Raw genomic sequence first — 21,476 nt, 5'->3', positions numbered from 1 at the left:
GATGTAACCACTGAGCTTTCCTTCTAACCAACATATCTGGGCCAATTAATCTGCTTCATCATTTCCTGGGGATGCTAGTGGCAAATGACCTGTCACATGATATATTGTAATTATTTTAGTCTAACCACAGGCCCATAAGTCTTGCCACAATTCTTGCCCCCAAAGGGGTCAGTGACCAACCAGCCAGTTGGCATGATACCAGGTTGGTAGCAACAGGGTCAAGCCCCGACAGACAGCCCAACTGTCAGTGCAGACAACTATAGGGGAGGGCTCCTGACTGATCACAAGCCACACAGCCTGCAACTCTGCCCATTGGCTGCTCTTCCCCTCACTATCTTCCATGCATATTGTCTCAGTCTTAGGATGGAAAGCTATAGCCCTTCATTTTGGGGGCTGCCCACAGCTGGAGCTGTCTGTTTACCATGCATCTTCGGGTATAGGGGCTCTTCCCTCCCGATAGGGACTCTCTGCTACCAATGGTTCAAAAGCAAGTTCTTCCTGCTTTTCATTACTATACATCACTGGCCCCAATAAGCATTGGAGTTTTTCACTCAAGGGGCTACTAGAGAGGGCACTATGCTGCTATAGGTAAGCACCCCACTTGGCCAGTGTGGGCATTTGTGCCACACCACTCCTTGGCTTTTGGGTCCAGTCTTGTACACACCCAGGATGGGATAGGTGGTTATTACCTTTATCGGGGCCATTTCAGTGATGGGTTCTGTAGCCAGCAAGGGATGATACACAGTAGCCAATTGTTTTTCTATCAAATTGTATCATACCTCTGCCCCTTTCCAGAGTTGTGACCAGAATCCAATAGTTTGGCGAGTTCATTCAAGCCGCTGCCAGAGACCCCAGTCATACTGTCTTCAGTCACATGAACATCCAGCTCACAGAGCCTTGATGGGTCTATTACACTCAATGCCTGCATGGCCTTGACTGCCTGTTTTGCTGTAGTAAAGGCAGATGCACATGTCTCATCCCAGTCCCACCTGACACCTTTCATACCAACCAGTATAAGGGTTTCAGAATTTGTACCAAGTGCAGTATAAACACTCTCCACTAGCCTAGAAGACCCAAACACTCCTGTAGCAATGCTACAGTTGTAGGGGTAGGAAAGGTCTGGACTTTATCTATAACTACTTCTGGTATAACTTTGGTCTTACCTGACCAGACGACCCCCAAGAATTTGACAGACAAACCAGGTCCCTGAACCTTGGTGCTGTTCACAGCCCATCCTTTCTCCTGTAAATGTTGCAGCAGTCTAGGTTGCTGCACCTTCTAGATCTGAAAGAGAACTGGACGTGAGCATGACATCATCAGTATAATTGTATAGCAGCACCATTGGTGGTTTCTCCCATGTGACCAAGTCCTGGGCTACAAGTTCATGACAGATGGTGGGACTGTGGAGGTGTCCCTGTAGAAGGATGGTGAAAGTCCATTGCTGTCCTTCCCACAGGAAGGCAAACTGTTCCTGACTTTCCTGCTCAATGTCAATGGAAAAGAAGGCATTAGCAAGATCTATCATATAATGGTATGTTCCTAGTTCATGGCTGAGGGTATCCATCAGGCCTGCAATAGAGGGGACAGCAGCATGCATAGGGTGTATGACTTTATTCAGTTCTCTGTAATCCACAGTCATATGCCAGGAGCCATCTGGCTTTTTTACTGGCCACACTGGGGAATGGGTGGGCTTTATAATACCCACCTTTTACAGCTCCTGGAGAGTTTCTCCAATCTCTTTATGCCCTCCAGGCAGTTCGTACTGTTTGGTATTAGTCACTCGCCAAGGCACAGGCAAAGCTATGCGCGTGTGCCTATCATGTCCCCTCAGAACTGCATTCACCACACATACTCTCAGTCTGAACTCACCTGCAGTGGTCTGCAACCATAGACTCTGCAGGATATCAATCCCCAAACTATACTCAGGGATAGGAGATATATGCACAGTATACTCTTTTGGGGGTAGACACCCTATTCCCAAAGGGATTTTGGCTTGTTTCACTCTGATAGCCTTACCCCATATTCATCTATGATAGTGGGGGTGCTGGGGAACCACTTAGGGTTACCATGAATCAGTGAACATTCAGCCCCAGTGTCCACCAGAGCCAGGACACGTTGTATGTTCACTGGGGACCAATGGATAGCTATTACAACATGTGACCTCCACTCCCCACCTAGTCCCTCAGGACAGGTACCTCGACCTTCCCCTCAGTTGAACCATGTTCCCCAATCACGTTCCTGTGTGGGCTCGAGTGAGGTTGGCTCGCTCTCCAGCAGGAAGTCTTGCAAACACACAGGCCTGACTTGTGGCTCTGTCTCTGACCTCTGCCTCTTTGGTCTTAATGGCTGAAACTGCTGCTCTGGTTTCAGTTGTTGCTATACCTCTAGTAAGATCCTATTTGCCTTCCTGTCTAATTTCTTCCATCTGCTCCTTACTGTATTAAATCAACCCACATCTGGGTCCTCGTAACTTTCATGGGGCTCTTTAAATTTTTCTTTTGAGTAACAGACCTTATTTCTTTTCATGTTCTCATTGCTTCAGCCTCTCCTAAGTCTGCTGCTGTATGTGTCACCTTGCTAATGGGCTGCCCAAAGTGAGGGGAAAGAATGGCCACTAGAGACCCAAAGGGGGATGTGGGAGCCATTTGAAGCACAATGTTTTTCATCCCAGTAGTGAAAACCTCTTCATCTGGGCCATTGTTCTCTGGACTATAGATGGCACTTCTTATGCCTAGCTCTTGTAACACCTAGTGAAGCTCAGCATACGTCTGCCATCTAACATAGTAGATCACCCAGACTGGGCCACACAGCACAAAGTGCGCCATAAGCCAATCGAGGAGGGAGTGACTCCCTGGGATTTGATGCACATTTGTAATCACTGCCTCAAGGCAGACTGCACTGTCAGGAAAGCCAGCTTTCCCATCTCTGATCCTGACAGAACAATTCCATCCACCCTTAAGTCCCACAGATGCAGGAGCCAAGCTGATATTGACTCCGAGGGCTTCTGCCTAAACTGGGAGCCCAAATCCACCAGCTCAGCCTGAGTATAGGAGTGGAGCATAGAGTGCTCCACGACCTGGGGAGGGGGCTGCTCTTCTCCTTAGGGAACTCCTGGCTGCTGGGTCTTTATTTTCTTTACAACCACTGGGCATACTTTCAATACAGGAGAGGTCCATGCCTCCGGCATCACCCCTTTATCCTTCCCGAACTCCTCCATTTCTGGGGCTGATGGCGCCTTTCTCTCCACTCTCCCGAATGCCTCCTCTGCTACAACCTTTACCTTTTCTACCATGCCTCACAGCAATGCTATCTCAGTCAGCACCTCTCTTACCTTCACCTCAATGCTTCGCAGTTGGTGTTCTCATGGCACCTCCACTTGTGCTTCCCTCAGGAGTTCGTCTTTTTCCTTGATGACCTTTTCCTCCTTCAGAGCATCTGGCAGCACTGCCATCTCATTCTGTAAGGAATCTTTTGTCTCTTCAATGGCACCTTGCTGCCAGCGTTCTCGTGATGCCTCCTTTTGTATCAATACCATGTCCTTCTTCAGTGAATCCACAGCAGCTTGCAGCTCATGTTCTCGTGCTGCCATTTCTTGGGTCTTTTTCAGGAGCATGTCCTTCTCTTCTCTAGACTTTTTTAATACTGTGAGAAGCAGCCAACCCACAGTCCCCGCTGCCTCATAGGCACTCTGTCTCTCAAAAGACCTACTTACTATACCAAAGGCTAACCTACTGCCTCAGGTATCACCTCCACTTGCTTCCAGTCCTGGGGTGGGGCCCAGTCCTCTAGAAGACAAGCTACATGAGACCAGGTACCCATTGGGGGACAATCCACTGTCTCCCCATTCATAGGGGCAGCCTGCTGAAGCACCCCTCCCATAAGGGCAGCCTGTCTTTTTCCTTGGTCAACAATGAATCCTACCTACTACCCAATTGTCTTGCCCATGGGTTTCAGCCCCTAGCAAGTGTGCTATGGATTCAGTGTGACAAAAGAAATGACAGTAAAATGTTTCTTTGGGGTGAAAGGGTTTATTACCCGGCTTGTTCTCCTGGCAGTAGGTTGAGCACTAGCATATCTGCCTCTGCCCAGAGCACTGAGCTCTCTATATAGTACAATAATAACTTATTGCCTAAAGGTGTGAAAACAGTAGACTAGCAACAGACCAGTTATATCACCAGGGGTTTACATTCAGTGAGGATCCTGGCCATAGGAACCCCAAGTTCCCCACAGTGTCATATCCCCATAGGACAAAGCAGTAACTCAGTGACTGCAAGTGGGGCTCCAGGTGCCTCAGGTGTTACTGCTTCAAGGCCATTCACCAAGAACACCACAGTGGGTGTGGGAGGGGGACACCCTGGGGTCTCCAGGAGGCTTTCCTGCATCGCAAACTGGCGCTGCTGTCCCTGCTGTAGAAACTCTGGTGGCCCCTAGTTCCCCAGTGAGACTGCTGCCTTGAAATAGAAAACAGTAAGGGCTTTGCATTAGCATTATGGGTCAGAGAGCCCATCCTAGCCCCATCAGCAACAGCTGTGTGTCCATGGGGAAGTCACCTGACTTCTCTGAGCTACTGCTTCCCAGCTGGGCCAGGGCACTAATACCTGCCTTTACAGGGTTTTGAGGCAAATGAGATAACTGACATAAGGGAACAGCCTGGCTGGGAGCAGCTGCTCCCTTGTGGGAGCTATGACTGTTCTGTGGAGTTCCATGAGGAGCTGGGCAGAAGAGGCCTAGGCCCCCAGGGGAAGACTCCCTGTTAGGGCCTGAGGAAACATGAGAGCACTGTCTATCTGCTGAGGGCCAGCCCAGGGCCAGTCCAGTCAGGTGGGCATGGGCCTGGTGCTCCCACAGCTGCCATGAGCCTGCAGCCGCCCCACCGCAGTGGCTCCCTCCTCAGGCCACAGGCCCCCTGCTCGCAAGGCCCCTTCCTCTGTCTCTAGACTTCCCTCCTGCCTTTCCCCTGGGTGGCCAGTTCTGCCTTCCTCAGATTAATGGAACCTCTGAATAATTTAGAGAATCTGTCCTTGCTCAACTGAGTAGCTCATCATAAGGCAAAACAAAATCAATTCATATATATGCAAGCATTTTCCCAACAGCTGACACTGGTTTAGGCAACAGATGGCTCCTGACATTCATTTGGCTAGCAGAGACTGCTTAGGGGCAGGATCCAAAATGGGTCAGATAGGAGGTGGGAGAGGGAGGAGGCCTTGGTCAGGAGAGGGCGCCCACAGGCCAGGGCCAGGAGCGCAGCTGTGGCCTGGCTCCTGTGACAGCCTGTGCCTCTTTGCAGCCCAGGCCATCCACAGGTGCTTCCACACAAGGGCTGAGTCCGGACCTCTGGGCTAGGAGACCTTTCCTCCTCTGGGACACCAGCACAGGACATCCAGTGTGCCAAGCAGGCTGGAGGAAGCTGGGGATACATGCCTGAGGGCAGCCCTCAGCTGCTGGTGGGAGCAAAGCCAGATGGTGCTTCAGGCCTCTTTGAGGTGCCTTGTCAGTAGGGGACAAGACGAAGGTGTAGAGGCCTTGCTACAGCAAACCTCTCTCCTGAGGGCTCTGAGCAATGTGGGCTGAGCTGAGCTGACCTTCATTCTGGGCCTGCTCCTTCTTTCCCATCACAGTTCAGTCACGCATTCAGCAAAAACTACCTGAACACCAACTCTGTCAAGTGCTGGGAATAAGTGGCTTGGCATGGCCCTGCCCTCAGAGAGGTCCCAGGCTGGCAGGGGAGTCAGACACACAAATAAGACTCTGCTGGGAGTTTGAGAATGTCGTTTTGGACAGTACTGCTGACCTCACATCACACCACCTGAGATGTTCCCAAAGGTGCCACACGGGCCCACCTCCCAACAGCTGTGCCTTGGTGAATAAAAATTTACTCAACTTCTGCAGGCTTTAACTCTGTACTAGGCACTCTTTGAAGTGCTTTACAAGTGTCAATTTATTACATTCCTAAAACAATCCCAGGAGGGGGGCATTGCCATAATTCTCTTTTACAGATGGGGATATTCCCATGAAATTTACAGAAATGTAAATTCCCATTTACAGAAGCACAGAGAGGGTAAATGACATGCCCAGGTGTGGATAAAATGAAGGTTCCTGTGGCCAGGATTCTCACCTGGCCCTGTTTGGCTAGCTCACTACACACGTGTGGGCAATATGTTGCTATTGACTCTATATAAAGAGCTCCGCCCCCGGTGGTCTGCATGACACAGTGGCACAGCTGCAGGAGAACAGAGCAGAGGCTGGAGTGGTGGCAGCGCTGAGGACAGAGGCCCAGAGGATGGCTGTGCAGGACGATCTGCGTGGGCAGAGAGGCCCATAGGCAGAGACCAGCTTGCTGCAAGCAGACTCGCTCTGAGAGAACGGGATTTTAGTGATTGACCTGCCACCGTGGAAATAAAGTTGGGTATGACCCTTTCAACCGAGGAATGTTTTACTGTCATTTCTTTGGTCACACTGAATCCATAGTGAACTTGCTGTGGGCTGAAACTCATTGGCAAGACACCAGGGTAGCAAGTTGTAGAGCTGGGATCTTAACCCCAGTGATCTGCTTCATAGGCCAAAGGCTGCCTGGAGAGACACCCACAGCCTGCCCCCCACCAGCAAAGGGGTCCCTTCCCCTCACCCCCAGTGGATGCCAGTCTCCCAGGGCCCTGATTCTGATTCTTTGCTGCCACAGCATATCAACACATATCAGGCCTGCAGGGCTGCTCACAAGCAGAAGGAACCAGAAGGGGCTTCCCAATCTGCTGTGATAGCAGCTCAGGGGCCTCCAGAACGTGAGGGAGACCCTCTGTTGGGAAAAGGGCTGGGAAGTTGGTCTTTGCACATGTGGATGATGTAGGACAATGCAGTACTGACTTTGATTTGACGTCTTAGAAAACTGAGCCAGTGAGCAGATACATAGTAGCATCTACCTGATTGTTCCGTGTGACAGTGAGAATAATTATGTTGTGCTGTCAATTGTCTGTGCCTAATGAGCTGACCAGGGTCAGGGTGTCAGACTGGCAGGTCTTACTAGACACAACAGGAAGGTCCAGAGAGGTCTGATTACAAAACCACAACACTGCTGTTGTTACCTAGCTGGTGTGTGGTTACCTAGCCCCATCCTCTCTAAGTGGGCTCTGTATTTTGTCCCTTCAGCCTGGACCCAGCCAAGTGCCCTCCAGCTCTTCACAATGCCTGCAGTGCCCAGCAGTAGCAACCATCTTGAGCAGCAGGTGGGGTGCGGGGTAGAGCAGAGGTGGGTGATAACATGAGTTGGGATACACTGAGATGATTTGCCCTGACTTAATAGCAGGAAGCAAGGCCCTGATTGGAAGAAGTCTAGAGCCAGGGCAGCTCTGGGTCCGGATGCCTCCAGGCCTGCTAGTTCTCAGTTAGAGGCTGAGTTAAAGGGGCAGGAAGCAGGCGCATCCCCAAGGAAGGCCGGGGCAGGGGCAGGGGATCCAGCCCAAGGACACAGCTACTTGTCTCCACTGGCCTAGCAACGAAAAATCTGTAGCTGCTTTAAAGACCATTTTTTAGTTCTTACTCATGCTGTCTTGGTCTGGGAGCTCAAGCACCCCGGTAAATGAAAGACTTCCTCCATCACCAACAACAAAACTGTCTCTCCATGGCAGCATAATCACTAAGGGAGGAGGGCGTCCCAGGGGATGGAAAGAGAATGGGATCTAGCGTCTGTGAGCTCCGCAGCAGAAAGAGGAGAGGGCAGAGGGTGTGGCCCAGCCAGCCAGCAACTAAGCTGGAGTCCAGGATGTTTCTGACCCTTGACGTCTCACTCCTCTCCCACACCCTCAGGCCCAGTCCACCACCAAATCCTACCAATACTGTCTCCTAAATGCAGCGTGAGTCCTGCTTCTTTCCATCTCCACTGCCACTGCCAGGTCCAGGCCACCACCATCTCTCCTACATTACTACAATGTCCCCCTGCCCACTACACTCACCTCTCTGCCTCTGGTACAGACTCCTCAGCCCATCGTCCACTCGGAAGTTTCTTTCTGAAGTCCAAGTATACCCACGTCATTCTCTGGTGACATTACCAAAGGCTCCCCACTGTGGTTAGAATAAGCCTGAGTGCCTCACCAGGGCCCTTCAGCCTCATCTTCCCCACACCCTTCCTTGCACTCTTGCCATGCTGGGTTTTTATTCTTTTGACCAATGGACCAGTTAGCAACTTATCACCTCTCAAATCCAAATCCATCCTCACTGCCTGCTCTGAGAAAATGGAGAGGACCCTTTAAATATAGAAATATATTTAATATTTAAATATAGAAATATAGACCCCAGCTGGCTCAAAGATGAATTCTGTTGGTAGAAGGCACTGGAAGGACACTGGAGGACTGGATTTTTTTCTGTTCCAGTGTGATCCTTCTGTCAGGCGCTTGCAGAGCAGGGTCTCCAGTAGTGGGCTCCTCCACAGTCTCCCAGGGCCTGGCCCCTGCAGTGGGCCCTGCCCTGGCAGATGCCCTGGAAACCTTTTAGTTGCTTTGTATCAGAGTGCTAATGGTGAGACCCTGCCATAGCATTCCCTCCCTGGTTTTATATTGAGAAACAAGGTCTGAATTATGATTCTGAGCTTCATATGATTTATACAGCTTATTGTGGAACTCAAAGTTTAATCCCTGAATTTGGCAGTTATTATTACATAGGTGCCCTGCAGTTATACAGGCACTCAGGAATATGTTCCTGACTATGAAGCTGCTTTTGAAGTTTGTTATGTTGAAGTAAATACAAAAAGTAACAATTAATGGCAGAGTTCCGGTCATAGTAATCATTAGGTAAAGGGAAACCAGTGATGAGTTCTACATAACTTTCTTTCAATAAATAAAGTAAGACTTAGGTGGTGGGAGGAAGGAATTAGATACACTACTTATTACCATGTGTGTGCATGTGTGTGTGTATGCATGTTCCTGCGTGCTTGTGCGTATGTATGTAATCCACTCCCTTTTCTTTGAAACTCTAAGATTAGAACACGGGAAGAATCCTGTATGTGTCAACGACAGATTTTTTTTTAAATTTAGTTAATCAAAAGTTTCCCAGGTTCTCCATCTTGATTTATGCTTATGTGCCATACTTGCTTTGAAATCTTAAGATTATCAGAAATTTTACTAAAATTCTGGAAATAATCTACTTTAATCTTTCTAGATTTCTTAATCTCTGTTGAGTAGCAGTTTTCTAAATGCTGCAAATGTGCAGCCATTGCCACTTCAAAGGGGTTTGAATGAGAGAATTTTTTCCTTGTTAAAATAGTTCTTGTTTCTGTAGAAACTTCATATTTAGATTAATCTGTGATGGATGAGCAATCATAATTCAAGTACACAGTTCTTTTCTTCTATCAACTATTCACTCTCATGCAGTAGTAGTAAAGGCATTAAAGATGCAGCAGGCATAAAAAGTAGTTTTTCCAAGAGAAATAGGAGACATTTTTATTATTGTACTTGGGTATACAAACACTTCGGTGATATAAATGTTTACGTTCCCTATAACTCTGGTCGGAAATCACTTTTGACTTTGTTGGTTAAGTTAAATAGTCCACAGTAGGATAGAGTACTGAATACAAGACATCCAAAGGAAGACAACAGACTATAGTAAAATGCTGGGTCTTAACAAGAAACTGGTTTATTCACTAAACATTTTGTGCCTTGGTCTAATATCAGCACGATGACTGTGTGAAATGAGAAAAAATGATTTTCCATCATTTTGCATTACCCCAGATTGCTAAATGTGCTCTTTCCAAATTTGATTGAATTCCTATATACATTTACTGTCATATATGACAGTTTTGTCATTATGTTAGAGATTTCAGTAATTAAAATAGGGAACAGAAGCTTGGATGATTTTCCCTATCAGAACTACATTCTGGTAACCACATTATTATGATGGGTTTTTGTGCTCTTATACACTGAATGTCTTAAGCTAAGTGCCCTTTATGGGGTCCTTTCTCTTTACAGGAAGGTACTTCTTTCCTCAACACTGTGATCTGACCATGACAAATCTGTGCTACACACCACGTAAACAGCTAAAAAGTCAATTGCAAACCAACTGAATATACAAATCTGATGCTGGTGCTGAAATCTCTTCAGAATAGTCATCATGATTCCAAAATCTGTTTCAAAATTTGCAAGCATCAAGTGTCAATCAAAACTGAAGATGAAACACTACTGATTGTTGAATTCTCATGCTCAGGATGTACTTGTTTTTTAGGTCTTCTGGTTCTCTGCTGTTTTTACTGTACTGTTTCATTTAAATTTCCTACACACTAACTTAATTTGTGTGATTGAAATAAAATTTTACTACATACAAAAAGATTAGTAGTCACTGAAAGATCAGTCAGTAATCAAGCCTTCACACCTTAACTCCCTGATCTCACCGTGCCATCACTTCCGGTTACTTGTCACAGCCTCTTCAGAGGACTGAGAGCTCCAGGAGGGCAGGCATGTGCCCCCAAGGCTTCTCGCTGTGGGAGTGAGGGAGTGGTCTTGTTTGTTCAGGTCCTCTGAAGAACAGGCGCTCAGATGGGATTATATGATGAAGAGATGCTTTGGGGAAATGCCTGTGAAGGACAAAGGGGCAAGGGACAGGCGGAGGGGGGGAGAGCCATGCACCGTGACGCTGGGCTGTGCCTGTGAGGGAGTGGAGGATGGAGGAGGACTGGGGGTAGGAAGGGTCTCACACTGCAGAGCCCTTCCAAGGAAGATCTGTCTAGGCCATTGGGGAGTCCTGGAGCCATGGTCACCCACAGGAGTCCCACCATTCACCAGATGGGCCTGCCTTAGTACTGCCACCATGATTGGTCACTGGCTGAAAGATACCTGTGACAGGAATGCCTCAGTAAAAGTCTGGTGGTGTTCCAGGGAAATGGCAGCTGGGGCTGTCAGTCGGTGCTGCTCCCTGCAGCTGATCTGAGCAGCATTTTCTTGACTGCAACAGTGACTGCCAGACAGAAGGCTGGCACATCCCAAGGATACAGGGCCAAAAGCAATGATGGTAGAACTGTCACCTTGATGCAGGGAGAGGCAGCAGGTCCATGGATCCCTCTGAGTAAGGCTTCATACATATACGTAAATATGTATAGGGGTAAGTCCTTATATATACTGAATGAAATAAAGTCATTTAAAATGCCACTGTAACAGAACTACTTTCAATTTTGTGAATTTCCTCCCAGGTCTTAGTGTGTTTACAGTATTGTAATCATCATGCAAGCAGTACTTCATATTTTCTAAAGATTTTGTATTTATAACTATTATTTCCATATGTCTGCCATGTTTTTCAGAATTATACTTTTCAGTGACTGAATAATATTCAATAAATGGCTGTACCACAGTTTCTAGTCACTGCTATTCAACATTTCCATTAGGCCTTTTTTTTAATATAGCCAATGGTTTTATGTTTATCTTTGGGCATATACTACTTAAGTTTCTGTTGCGTTATAGCTCTAGGATTTGTATCAGGTTTTGTGATTTTATCGTTTTGCCAGATTGCTTTCTAAAAACATGCCAATTAAGAACGTGTATTAGTTATGTATTGTTGCATAAAAAATTACAATAAAAACTCTGGCTTAATACAACCCACATTTATTGTCTCATTGTTCCTGTGGGTCAAGGATACACACACAGCTTAGCTGTCCTCTGATTCAGGGACTCTCACAGGTGTTGGCTGAGGCTTGGGGATCATCTGAAAGCTCAACTGGGGAAGGATTCTCTTCGAAGCTCACATGGTTGTTGTCAGGATTGATTTCTTCATGGGCTCTTAGATTGAGGATCGTAGTTCTTAGCTGGCTGTTTGTCAGGGGCTGCCCTTAGTTCTGTGATGTGTGGGTCTCTCCAACATGGCAACTTGCTTCATCAAAACATGCATCCAAAAAGACAACAGAGTCTGCTGCAGGACAGAAGTCACCCTCTTTTATAACAGTCACAGAAGCACCAGCCTCTTAATGTTGCTGTATTCCATTGTTTTGAGCCAAGGGGAGTAGGGGGAGAGGATGACTCAAGGCTAAGAATACGAGGAGCTGGTATCATTGGGGCCACCTTGGAGGATGCCTACTACAAATGTCACCAAGGGCACATGCTTGTACCAATTTACCACAACCTAACACAATGTTGTAGTATTTGAAAATACCAGTATGGTAGGTATAAAAGACTATCTCCAGTTAATGCCCTCTTCTACAGCCTGGTGTCTCCCCCTGGGGCCACATGGGTTCTTTACTCTCAATTGCTACCAAGTAATTTCCCAAAATGTATCAACTGATAATAGCCTAAAGAACTGTCCTAACTGGAACTTTGAAAAACTATAAACACAGACCTGTATTTAGGCAGCAGTAAGTTCCCTGGGAAGATTCCAGTCTCAAGTAATTGCTGGTATTTGGGCAGTAACTCCCAAGATCAGAACACCCTGGAACCTGTACCACTTGAAAGCACTAAAATTTAGGAAACCAATCTTTTAAAACTTACTGTATACCCTCACTGAGTTTCACATTTTGCAAATTGTACTTCACTTTCATTATCAAAACAATACTCTTAAGCTACATATTAACATCCCCATTTTACAGATAGGAAATTCAGGGTCATAGATATGAGATCACTCATTCAAGGTCACTCTGCTAAAGTGGCAGCACCAGGATGTGAACCCACAGCTGGGCCCAGTCTGTGCTCTCTCCCTGCCTCCTGAGGTGCCCTTGTCCTCAGCTGGGCCTCCAAGGGGTCTGTAATACCCTTCATCCCCATTCCCACCTCAGCACTAAATATGGCAGATTGGGAATGGCCCTTTCCTCTTCAGTTAGCTGAAAGGGTCTCCCCTGGAAGTTTCAGAAGGCTGTGCTCAGTGACCTGATGAGAGGAGAGGCTGGAAAGCAACCTCTGACCAGCATGGGAAGAAAGGCTATAGAGGCCACAGTACCAGTTTGCACAATGAAACCCTCAGGATAAACAGGTATAAATGTAGGGTCTTGCCAATGGGATCTAGAACAAGACTGCAGACTTCAAATCCTAGTTTTGTCACTTACAAAGGTTTATGATTTGGGGCAAAGTTCTTCACCTTCCTGTGCTATTTCCTTGCCTGTGAAATATTACCAACCACCTATTCCAATTTGGGGCTAAGTGAAAGAAGTGCCTCTAAGAACCTAGTATGGTATCTGATGCACAATAGACCCCATAAACATTACTATAAGGATGTTGGTGGGCAGGAGGGAAGCAGGTGATCTCATTGGAAGAGGACCCACATTTCTATTTGCGACCCAGCCTGTGATGTATGTACATGTGGGGACAGAGGGTCCGTGTGTGTGCCAGCTCCAGGCATGCTACGAATTGTCCTGTATTGTGAACAATGGCTGGTGGGGGCAGAGGCAGTAGGGCCTTTAAGGGTCAGGGATGGGCAGTGCCGGTGACAGCATGACTCTGGAACCCCCCCTCCCCAGTATCCTGGCTTTGTCTGGTTGTGTGTGTGTGTGTCTGTGTAATCTGTGTGTTGATATAGCCTTCTGTAAATCAGCCTAGTTCTGGGTCTGTGCATGAACATGTGGTGGTGGGTGGGGAATGACTCAAAACACTGTCCTCCAGAAATCAAGGGCAGGTCCCTGATGATTGACACATGCAGCAGGCATATGAGAAGAAAAGATGCAGGGCACCATTTACAGGGTAGCTTCCTGCCACTGGCTCATCTGCAAAGCCCTACAGCATCATTTTCAATTGTTCCGGGATCAATCCCCAAGTCTGTATGCAGGAGCACAATATAACCCAAAATTTGAGGGTCACTTTCCTTTTAAAGCCTTTGCGGGTCCCTAGAGCCATGAACAGTAATCTGTGTCCTACAGGAAGTGGCCAGGAGTGTCCTGGTTTCCCCACTGAGATCAGCAATCATGGAAAACTGGGGCCAGGCCCTGTCCTTGGAAAAGCCCCAAGTTGGGAAGACAGGACAGGGTCACATAGGATTCATATGGTTTCACTCAGGGCATCCAGCCAGCCTTAATGTAATTGTTCAGAGACTCCAGGGAGCCGGGCCTATCTGTCATGGCTTAAGAGCCTTGTTCATTTATTTAAAAATGTTATGGAGAGCTGCAGTCCAGAGCTATAAACAGACACACTACTTTGCCCTTGTAGACAGTACACTGCAGCAGAGCAGACGCTAGGCACTCACTCTAAGGTAACTTAATCACAGTTAGCAGTAAGGCCGCACAGGGCACACAATTGGGCATGAATGGGGCAGGTTCCTGGAGTCAGGTCCTGGTACTCCTGCAGGAGCAGCATTAAAGGACTGAGCACAGGGCAGGCCAGGAAAGAGCGCCAGGATCCAGGGTACTGTGTGGGGATGGAGGGGAAGGCAGTTAAGGAACCCAAATACCTGTGGAGCTAGGAGGCAGAGCGGCAGGGAGGGGACACAGGGCCCTTGGAGAGGCTCTCAGATCCAGGCTGAGGAGCAGCTGTAGCCAGAAAGCAAGGGATGCGTTTAAAGCACGTTAAGCAGAACAGAACCCAGTCATACCTGCTTTTCCAAGAGCTGGGAAAGGAGGGGCCATGGCCAGAAGGCCCAAGTAGGAGTCGATGGGGGTGGATAAGGATGGACCCAAGGGTTGCTTGGGCTGGAGGCAGGCTTGGGGGATGTACAGCGAGAAGGCAGGCGGCTCTTGGGGTGGAGGCTCTGGGAGCTCACGTTAGGAGTGGGGCCATGTAAAGCATGCATGGGGACTGAGAGCAGCCCAGGGGTGGAGACAAAGTCTGTGACTTGGAGTAGAAGGAACCAAGCAAGCAGCAGTTTCGGGGGATTGCTCCACCCACCACTGGGGCTCCTTTACCCTGCCATGTGGGCAATGCCCAATGCCACCAGCTTGGATTCTGCAGTATTGAGAGAAGTGGTGAGGAGTGGTGAGAAAGTGGAGCTCACCCAGTTGAGAGCCCAAACTGCACTACTCCGGCCAAGATAGGAATGGTCACACAGGTCATCAGCAGCTGGGTGACATCCCGCAGGGCCCCTTGAAGTGGAGTTTCCCAGACTGGACTCATTTGCCCACTCACTAAATTACCCACCCATCTCTGCATTCATCCCGTCTGTGCCTGATGCCATCACAGGGACCTGATATAGGGATTCAGGAGCTCAGATCACCCCAGGCCTGACCATAGGACCCGCAGAAAGGAGCCAGAGCACTGGCTCTAGCCCACCATGAGGTATGCAGGAAGGTGCCATCGCTACCCGCTCACTCTCCATTCCCATCTCCTGCAGGAACTGTCTGCCACCACCCAATACTGCAGCTTTGTGCCCTTCCCCAGGTGTGGCCTAATCCCTTTGGTCTGAGTTACAGAGCACTGGGCCTGAGTTCTTCAACTCTGCCAGGGAAAACATAATTGTCAGTAGAGAGCACATGATTGGTGAGGCAAGCCTGGCTTGCTAGTCATGATGCTCCTCACCCTCTGCTGGCATCTCCTATCCAAGGCACAAGTGGGATCTGCTCTGTTCACAGCTACAGGGTTTGTGGGAAACAAGCAGGGCAAGGTGTAGCCTGCCCTGGGTCCTGAGTGTGACACAGGCCTGGTCCATTGCCCACCTGCACTCTCTGCTTCCTAACTGCCCAAGAGCCAAGCCCGCCCCCACCTCCAGGCCACCTCCCTTACTCTTCTCTGCAAGAACAGACCATGTTCTGGATTGCATTAGTGGGCTCCATTACTGCAGGGACCCTGTTTGCAATGGCTGCCTCCTTCTGCTTCCTTTGGCCAGAGCTCCTGCCAGGTGTAAGTCTCATCAGGTACCAGCAATACCTCTCCTCTTCAGGAGCCCCACGTGCCTTGCTGGCCACCTGGCTGTCTGCATGTGCCATTTGCACTGGATATAACACCCGTGAAGCCCTGCCTGAAGATCACCTCTCCCAGTCTCTCAGGCCTACACAGGCTTCTCATCTAGGCCTGGCCAGGCTTTTACTCTCTATGAGGATAGAAGGGAATTAGGATTTGACCACCAACTAATTTACAGGGTGACTCTTTGCTGTAGGACTGTTTCCATTCTGCAGGCACCTCTGGTGTTAAGATGTGACCTGACTCCCATCGCCTGCTGGTACTCAAAGACCAAGGAGAGCTGCCCTATTTATTTACAGCATGCCGGCTCTGCCTGGCTCCTATGTCTGTCCGTATTTCACCTGGTGCACAATGCTGCCAGGTAGTTCACTTCATCTCCACTTTACAGCCAAGGAAACCAAGGCTCAGATTCAAAAACTGCTCAAGGTCACTGAGGTCACATGAGGTGGGCTGGGGTAGAATCTAGGCTGTTTAACTCCAAAGCCTGTGGTTTTCCTGACAGTGGGCTATGGATGCAGAAGCAGCAAATGAGCACCCCCGCCAGAGTCAATGGAAGGGTGGCTCCAGCAGGAGCTGGAGCTGCCCTTGAGATGAGACCCTCAGGAGTGGCCTAGGCTGAGCGTCGCCCTCCACATCTGCAGCACAGAGTCCCGGCGCGTCGTGTATGGTAAATGTTTGATGCGGAACCAGTGTCTGGGAACGACATTCCCACTGGGTGTATACAGCTCCTCTCCACGCCTGCCCAAGAGACTGCGCAGGGCCAGGTTGCCTGACAGAACCTTCTCATAGAACTCAACTCCCCCCTGGGCATAGGCTGCAGACAGAGAAGCTGTGCGGCGGTCCAACCAGGCTTCAATGGCATGAGTGAGAGAGTCCATGGAGAAGGCATAGGCCACAAAGCCCGCCACTGCTGCCACCAAGTTGAAGGCAGCCCGTAAGTTCATGGGGCCTCCATAAAGCCCCAGTGCATGCTTGGCACCCACGCCCAGCGCCCAGGTTCCTGCCAGGCAAGCTGGGGCTGGCAAGGCCTGCAGGGCAGCTGCACTGCTCTCCAGGTACACCACCTCCCTGGCCAAGGCGAACTTCTGGGCGTCACGGGACAGGGTCAGGGCATCTCTCAGCCGGGTGCCTGCGGGACTCTGCCAGTCTACTCTTTGCCCATGTACAATCACAGGCTGATCAGGGCTGGTCAGTGGGCCAACCAGAAAGCTGGCAGGGATGCCCACCACAGACCCCGCAGGGAGTCGCGGGAAGCCAGCGCTCACAGGATGGAAGGTGAAGGTAGTGAAGGCTTCATACCAATGGCCTGAGGGGACACCTATGTCCTGTAGCACCTCTTGGAAGAGCCTTTTCAACTCTGGGGAGAGTGGGGCTGGCTGGCCCTGAGGCCAGTACTGGTACAGCCACTGGACGACAGGATCTGGGAAGAGGTGGTATGAGATTTGGGCTCCAAACAGGGCTGCACAGGAACCCACCAACAGGCGTGTCCTGTGTCTCTGCACAAATGCTGTGGCCTGCCACAGGCGACCTGCCATGAGTGCTGCCACCGCTGGAAACCTGGGCCAAGAAAAAGAGAAGTCAGCTACCAGCTCCCAGGGCCTGCCTGCAAGACCAAACAACCCCCAGAGCCACAACTTTTGTAATTGAGGCAGTACAGCACAGTGATTAAGAGCATCATCTTTAGAGCCTGAGTTCAGATCCCAGCTTCATCTCTGTGACAATGGCCTGCCATTAGAGTGGCCGTGATGAGCAAATGAATGAACACACATAAAACAACTGGTGTCTGGCACAGTAGTAGACACTGTGATAATGGCTGTGATTTATTACCTTTATTCCCATGCCTGATTATAGCACTAAATCCCCAACTGCCTTTTTATCCCCTAGTGAAGCCCTATGATCACTAATTTATAGAGGAAACATATGTTCAACTTATTGCTAGACACAGGTCTGAGAGCTTTACATACACTATTTAACAACTGAATTCTCAGAACTCTGTGACCTACTGTGGCCCGTTTTAAAGCACATAAACACTAAAGAAATTGGTCAAAAACCCAAGGTAGTAAAGCAGCAGTGTTATGGGTCCCCAGATTCATATGTGGAAATTCTAACACCTAGTACTTCAGGAAGTACTGTATTTAGAGAGAGGCTGTTTAAAGAGGCAATTAAATTAAAAGGTCATTAAGGTAGGCCCTGATCCATTATGACCAGTGTCCTTATGAGAACAGGAGATAAGGTCACAGAAACATACAGAGTAAAGAAAGGGACATGAGCCACAAGGTGACTATCTACAAGCCAATGAGATGACTCAGAAGAGACCAGAATTTCTGCCACCTACTACTTGTCATGGCAGTCCTGGTAGACTAATACAGGCAAAGTATTTGAACACAAGCTGTCAGGCATTCACAGAACACTTTTCAAAAACATTTTTAATGCTAAATGTTAGCATTAAATGCTAAAAGCTAAATGCTAATGTACAAACATATACCAAAGTAGACAAAATAGTACATCAACCACATTCAGTTATCAACTCACGGTCAATCTTTTTTCATCTCTACTCCCTCTCGCATTCCCCCAGCAATGGTTTATTTTGAAACACATTCTGGACAGCCTATTATTTCATTCGTAAAAACACTTCAGTAAAAATTCACAATTATTAACATCATACTTAACAGCAAGAAGCTGAAAGCATTTCATCTAAGATCAGGAACAAGACAAGGATGCCCACTCTCTCCACTTTTATTCAACATAGTTCTGGAGGTCCCCACCACAGCAATTAGACAACACAAAGAAATAAAAGGCATTCAGATTGGTAAGGAAGAAGTTAAACTGTCACTGTGTGCACATGACATGATATTGTACATAAAAAACCCTAAAGAATCCACTCCAAAACTATGAGATCTAATATCTGAATTCAGCAAAGTTGCAGGATACAAAATTAATACAAAGAAATCTGTTGCATCCCTATACACTAATGAACTAGCAGAAAGAGAAATCAGGAAAACAATTCCATTCACAATTGCATCAAAAAGAATAAAATACCTAGGAATAAACCTAACCAAGGAAGTGAAAGACCTATACACTGAAAACTACAAGACACTCATGAAAGAAATTAAAGAAGATACCAATAAATGGAAACACATCCCATGCTCATGGATAGGAAGAATTAATATTGTTAAAATGGCCTCCTGCCTAAAGCAATCTACAGATTCAATGCAATTCCTATCAAAATACCAACAATATTCTTCAATGAACTAGAGCAAATCATTCTAAAATTCATATGGAACCACAAAAGACTTGAATAGCCAAAGCAATCCTGAGAAGGAAGAATAAAGCTGGGGGGATATTATGCTCCCCAATTTCAAGCTCTACTACAAAGCCACAGTAATCAAGATAATTTGGTACTGGCACAAGAACAGAACAATAGACCAATGGAACAGAGAGCCCAGACATAAACCCAACCATATGTGGCCAATTAATATATGATAAAGGAGCTATGGACATACAATGGGGAAATAACAGCCTCTTCAACAACTGATGTTGGCAAAAGTGGACAGCTACATGCAAGAGAATGAAACTGGATTATTGTTTAACCCCATACACAAAAGTAAACTCGAAATGGATCAAAGACCTGAATGTAAGTCATGAAACTATAAAACTCTTAGAAGACAACATAGGCAAAAATCTCCTGAATATAAACATGAGCAACTTCTTCCTGAATGCATCTCCTCGAGCAAGGGAAACAAAAGCAAAAATGAACACATGGGACTACATCAACCTAAAAAGCTTCTATACGGCAAAGGACACCACCAACAGAACAAAAAGGCACCCTACAGTATGGGAGAATATATTTGTAAATGACATATCCGACAAGGGGTTAACATCCAAAATATATAAAGAACTTACATGCCTCAACACCCCAAAAGCAAATAACCCGATTAAAAAATGGGCAGAGGGTATGAAGAGATAATTCTCCAAAGAAGATATTTAGATGGCCAACAGATACATGAAAAGATGCTCCACATCACTAATCATCAGGGAAATGCAAATTAAAACCACAATGAGATATCACCTCACACCAGTAAGGATGGCCAGCATAGAAAAGATTTAAGAACAACAAATGAGGATGTGGAGAAAGGGAAACCCCCTTACACTGCTGGTGGGAATGTAGGCTAGTTCAATCATTGTGTAAAGTAATATGGAGGTTCCTCAAAAAAACTAAAAATAGAAATACTATTTGACCCGGGAATCCCACTCCTCGGAATTTACCCAAAGAATACAACTTCTCAGATTCAAAAAGACATATGCACCCCTATGTTTATTGCAGCACTTTTTACAATAGGCAAGATATGGAAGCAACCTAAGTGTCCATCAGTAGATGAATGAAGATGTGGTACATCTACACAATGGAATACTATTCAGCCATAAGAAAGAAACAAATCCTACCATTTGCAACAACATGGATGGAACTGGAGGACATTATGCTCAGTGAAATAAGCCAGGCAGAGAAAGGCACATACCAAATGATTTCCCTCATTTGTGGAGTATAGCAACGAAGCTAAACTGAAGGAACAAAACATCAGCAGACTCACAGACTCCAAGAAGGGACTAGTGGTTACCAGAGGGGAAGGGGTGTGGGAGGACGGGTGTGGGAGAGGGGCAGAAGGGGATTGAGGGTATTATGTTTAGTACACATGGTGTGGAAGGGGATCACAGGGAAGACAGTGTAGCACAGAGAAGGCATATTGTGAATATGGCATCTCACTACACTGATGGACAGTGACTGCAATGGCATAAGGGTGGGGACTTGATAATATGAGTAAATGTAGTAACCACATTGTTTTTTCATGTGAAACCTTCGTAAGAGTGTATATCAATAATACCTTAAAAAAATTCACTTTCGTTGAACCTTACAGTTTTCCTGTCTGTAAAAAATGTTTAAATTGGCAAATAAGTTGGGGCAAACAAAACCAAGGTATCAACTGGCCTGTTTTAATAAGAAAACTCCTAAAACTCACATCACTTGGGCCTTTTTTCCCAAAGAGGAAACTAAAGCCAAGCACTGGAGGGCCCTGGCCGACGTCCCAACGACCCCAGGGCCACCAGCGCCCAGGCCGCGCTCCTGGCTCCGCCTCGGGCTCGGTGCCGCGCATTCCCCACGCGGCAGGGCGAGGGGCAGCAGGCCCTCACAGAGGGCTCCCCGCTCGGCTTCCATCCCTGGCTCCCCAAGCTACACCCGCGCTCGAACTCGCTGCGGGCAGGGCTCCTGGAGAAGGGGCCCCGGCGCCCGGATCCACGCAACCGCCCACCGCACTCCAAGCGCTCACCTTCGCCGCCGCGGCCCGAGCAGCCACTACACCTCCGGCGACCGGGCCTGCCCGGCGCAAAGCACGCCGGCCGGGCTCTGGGGGCGGGGCCAGGAGCGGGTACGATAGGGGGCGGGACTCTGGGAGCGGGGACAGGGGCGGACGCCCGGGGCGGGGCAGGCGCGGGGAGGAGCGCCTACCCGCAACCTTGCTGCGTTGGCCGGAGATACCGTTGCTCTCTCTTCCTCCTCCGCACTTGAAAGACGGCCCTGACCACCCTGTTTAACCCCAGAGGCACGGACGGCCCCGCGTGGATCAGGAGGTGGCCTGTGGCAGACCCCCATGCCCGCCTGACAGGGCCGTGGCCTTTCCAGTCTGGAAGTGCTCAATGCCG

The 21,476-nt window shown here is 48.2% G+C and overlaps 1 protein-coding gene across 1 annotated transcript; it reads right to left on the bottom strand.

Moving 5' to 3' along the window:
• Positions 1 to 11,559: 11,559 nt before the first annotated feature.
• Positions 11,560 to 21,166, bottom strand: TMEM177 (transmembrane protein 177). The gene is made up of 2 exons (XM_057505697.1): positions 21,104 to 21,166; positions 11,560 to 17,336 (listed from the first exon to the last, which is right to left on the bottom strand). Exon 2 carries the CDS (start codon positions 17,312 to 17,314, stop codon positions 16,379 to 16,381), a length of 936 nt encoding a protein of 311 aa, XP_057361680.1. The 5' UTR covers positions 17,315 to 17,336; positions 21,104 to 21,166; the 3' UTR covers positions 11,560 to 16,378.
• Between the last annotated feature and the right edge of the window lie 310 nt (positions 21,167 to 21,476).

The sequence above is a fragment of the Manis pentadactyla genome, chromosome 8 (genome assembly GCF_030020395.1).
Source record: "Manis pentadactyla isolate mManPen7 chromosome 8, mManPen7.hap1, whole genome shotgun sequence".
Lineage (NCBI taxonomy): Eukaryota > Metazoa > Chordata > Mammalia > Pholidota > Manidae > Manis > Manis pentadactyla.
This window is presented reverse-complemented; position numbering and strand designations above follow the sequence as displayed.

Coding starts and splice junctions, on each gene's coding strand:
- TMEM177 (XM_057505697.1), bottom strand. CDS start 17,314: ATGGCAGGTCGCCTGTGGCAGGCCACAGCATTTGTGCAGAGACACAGG.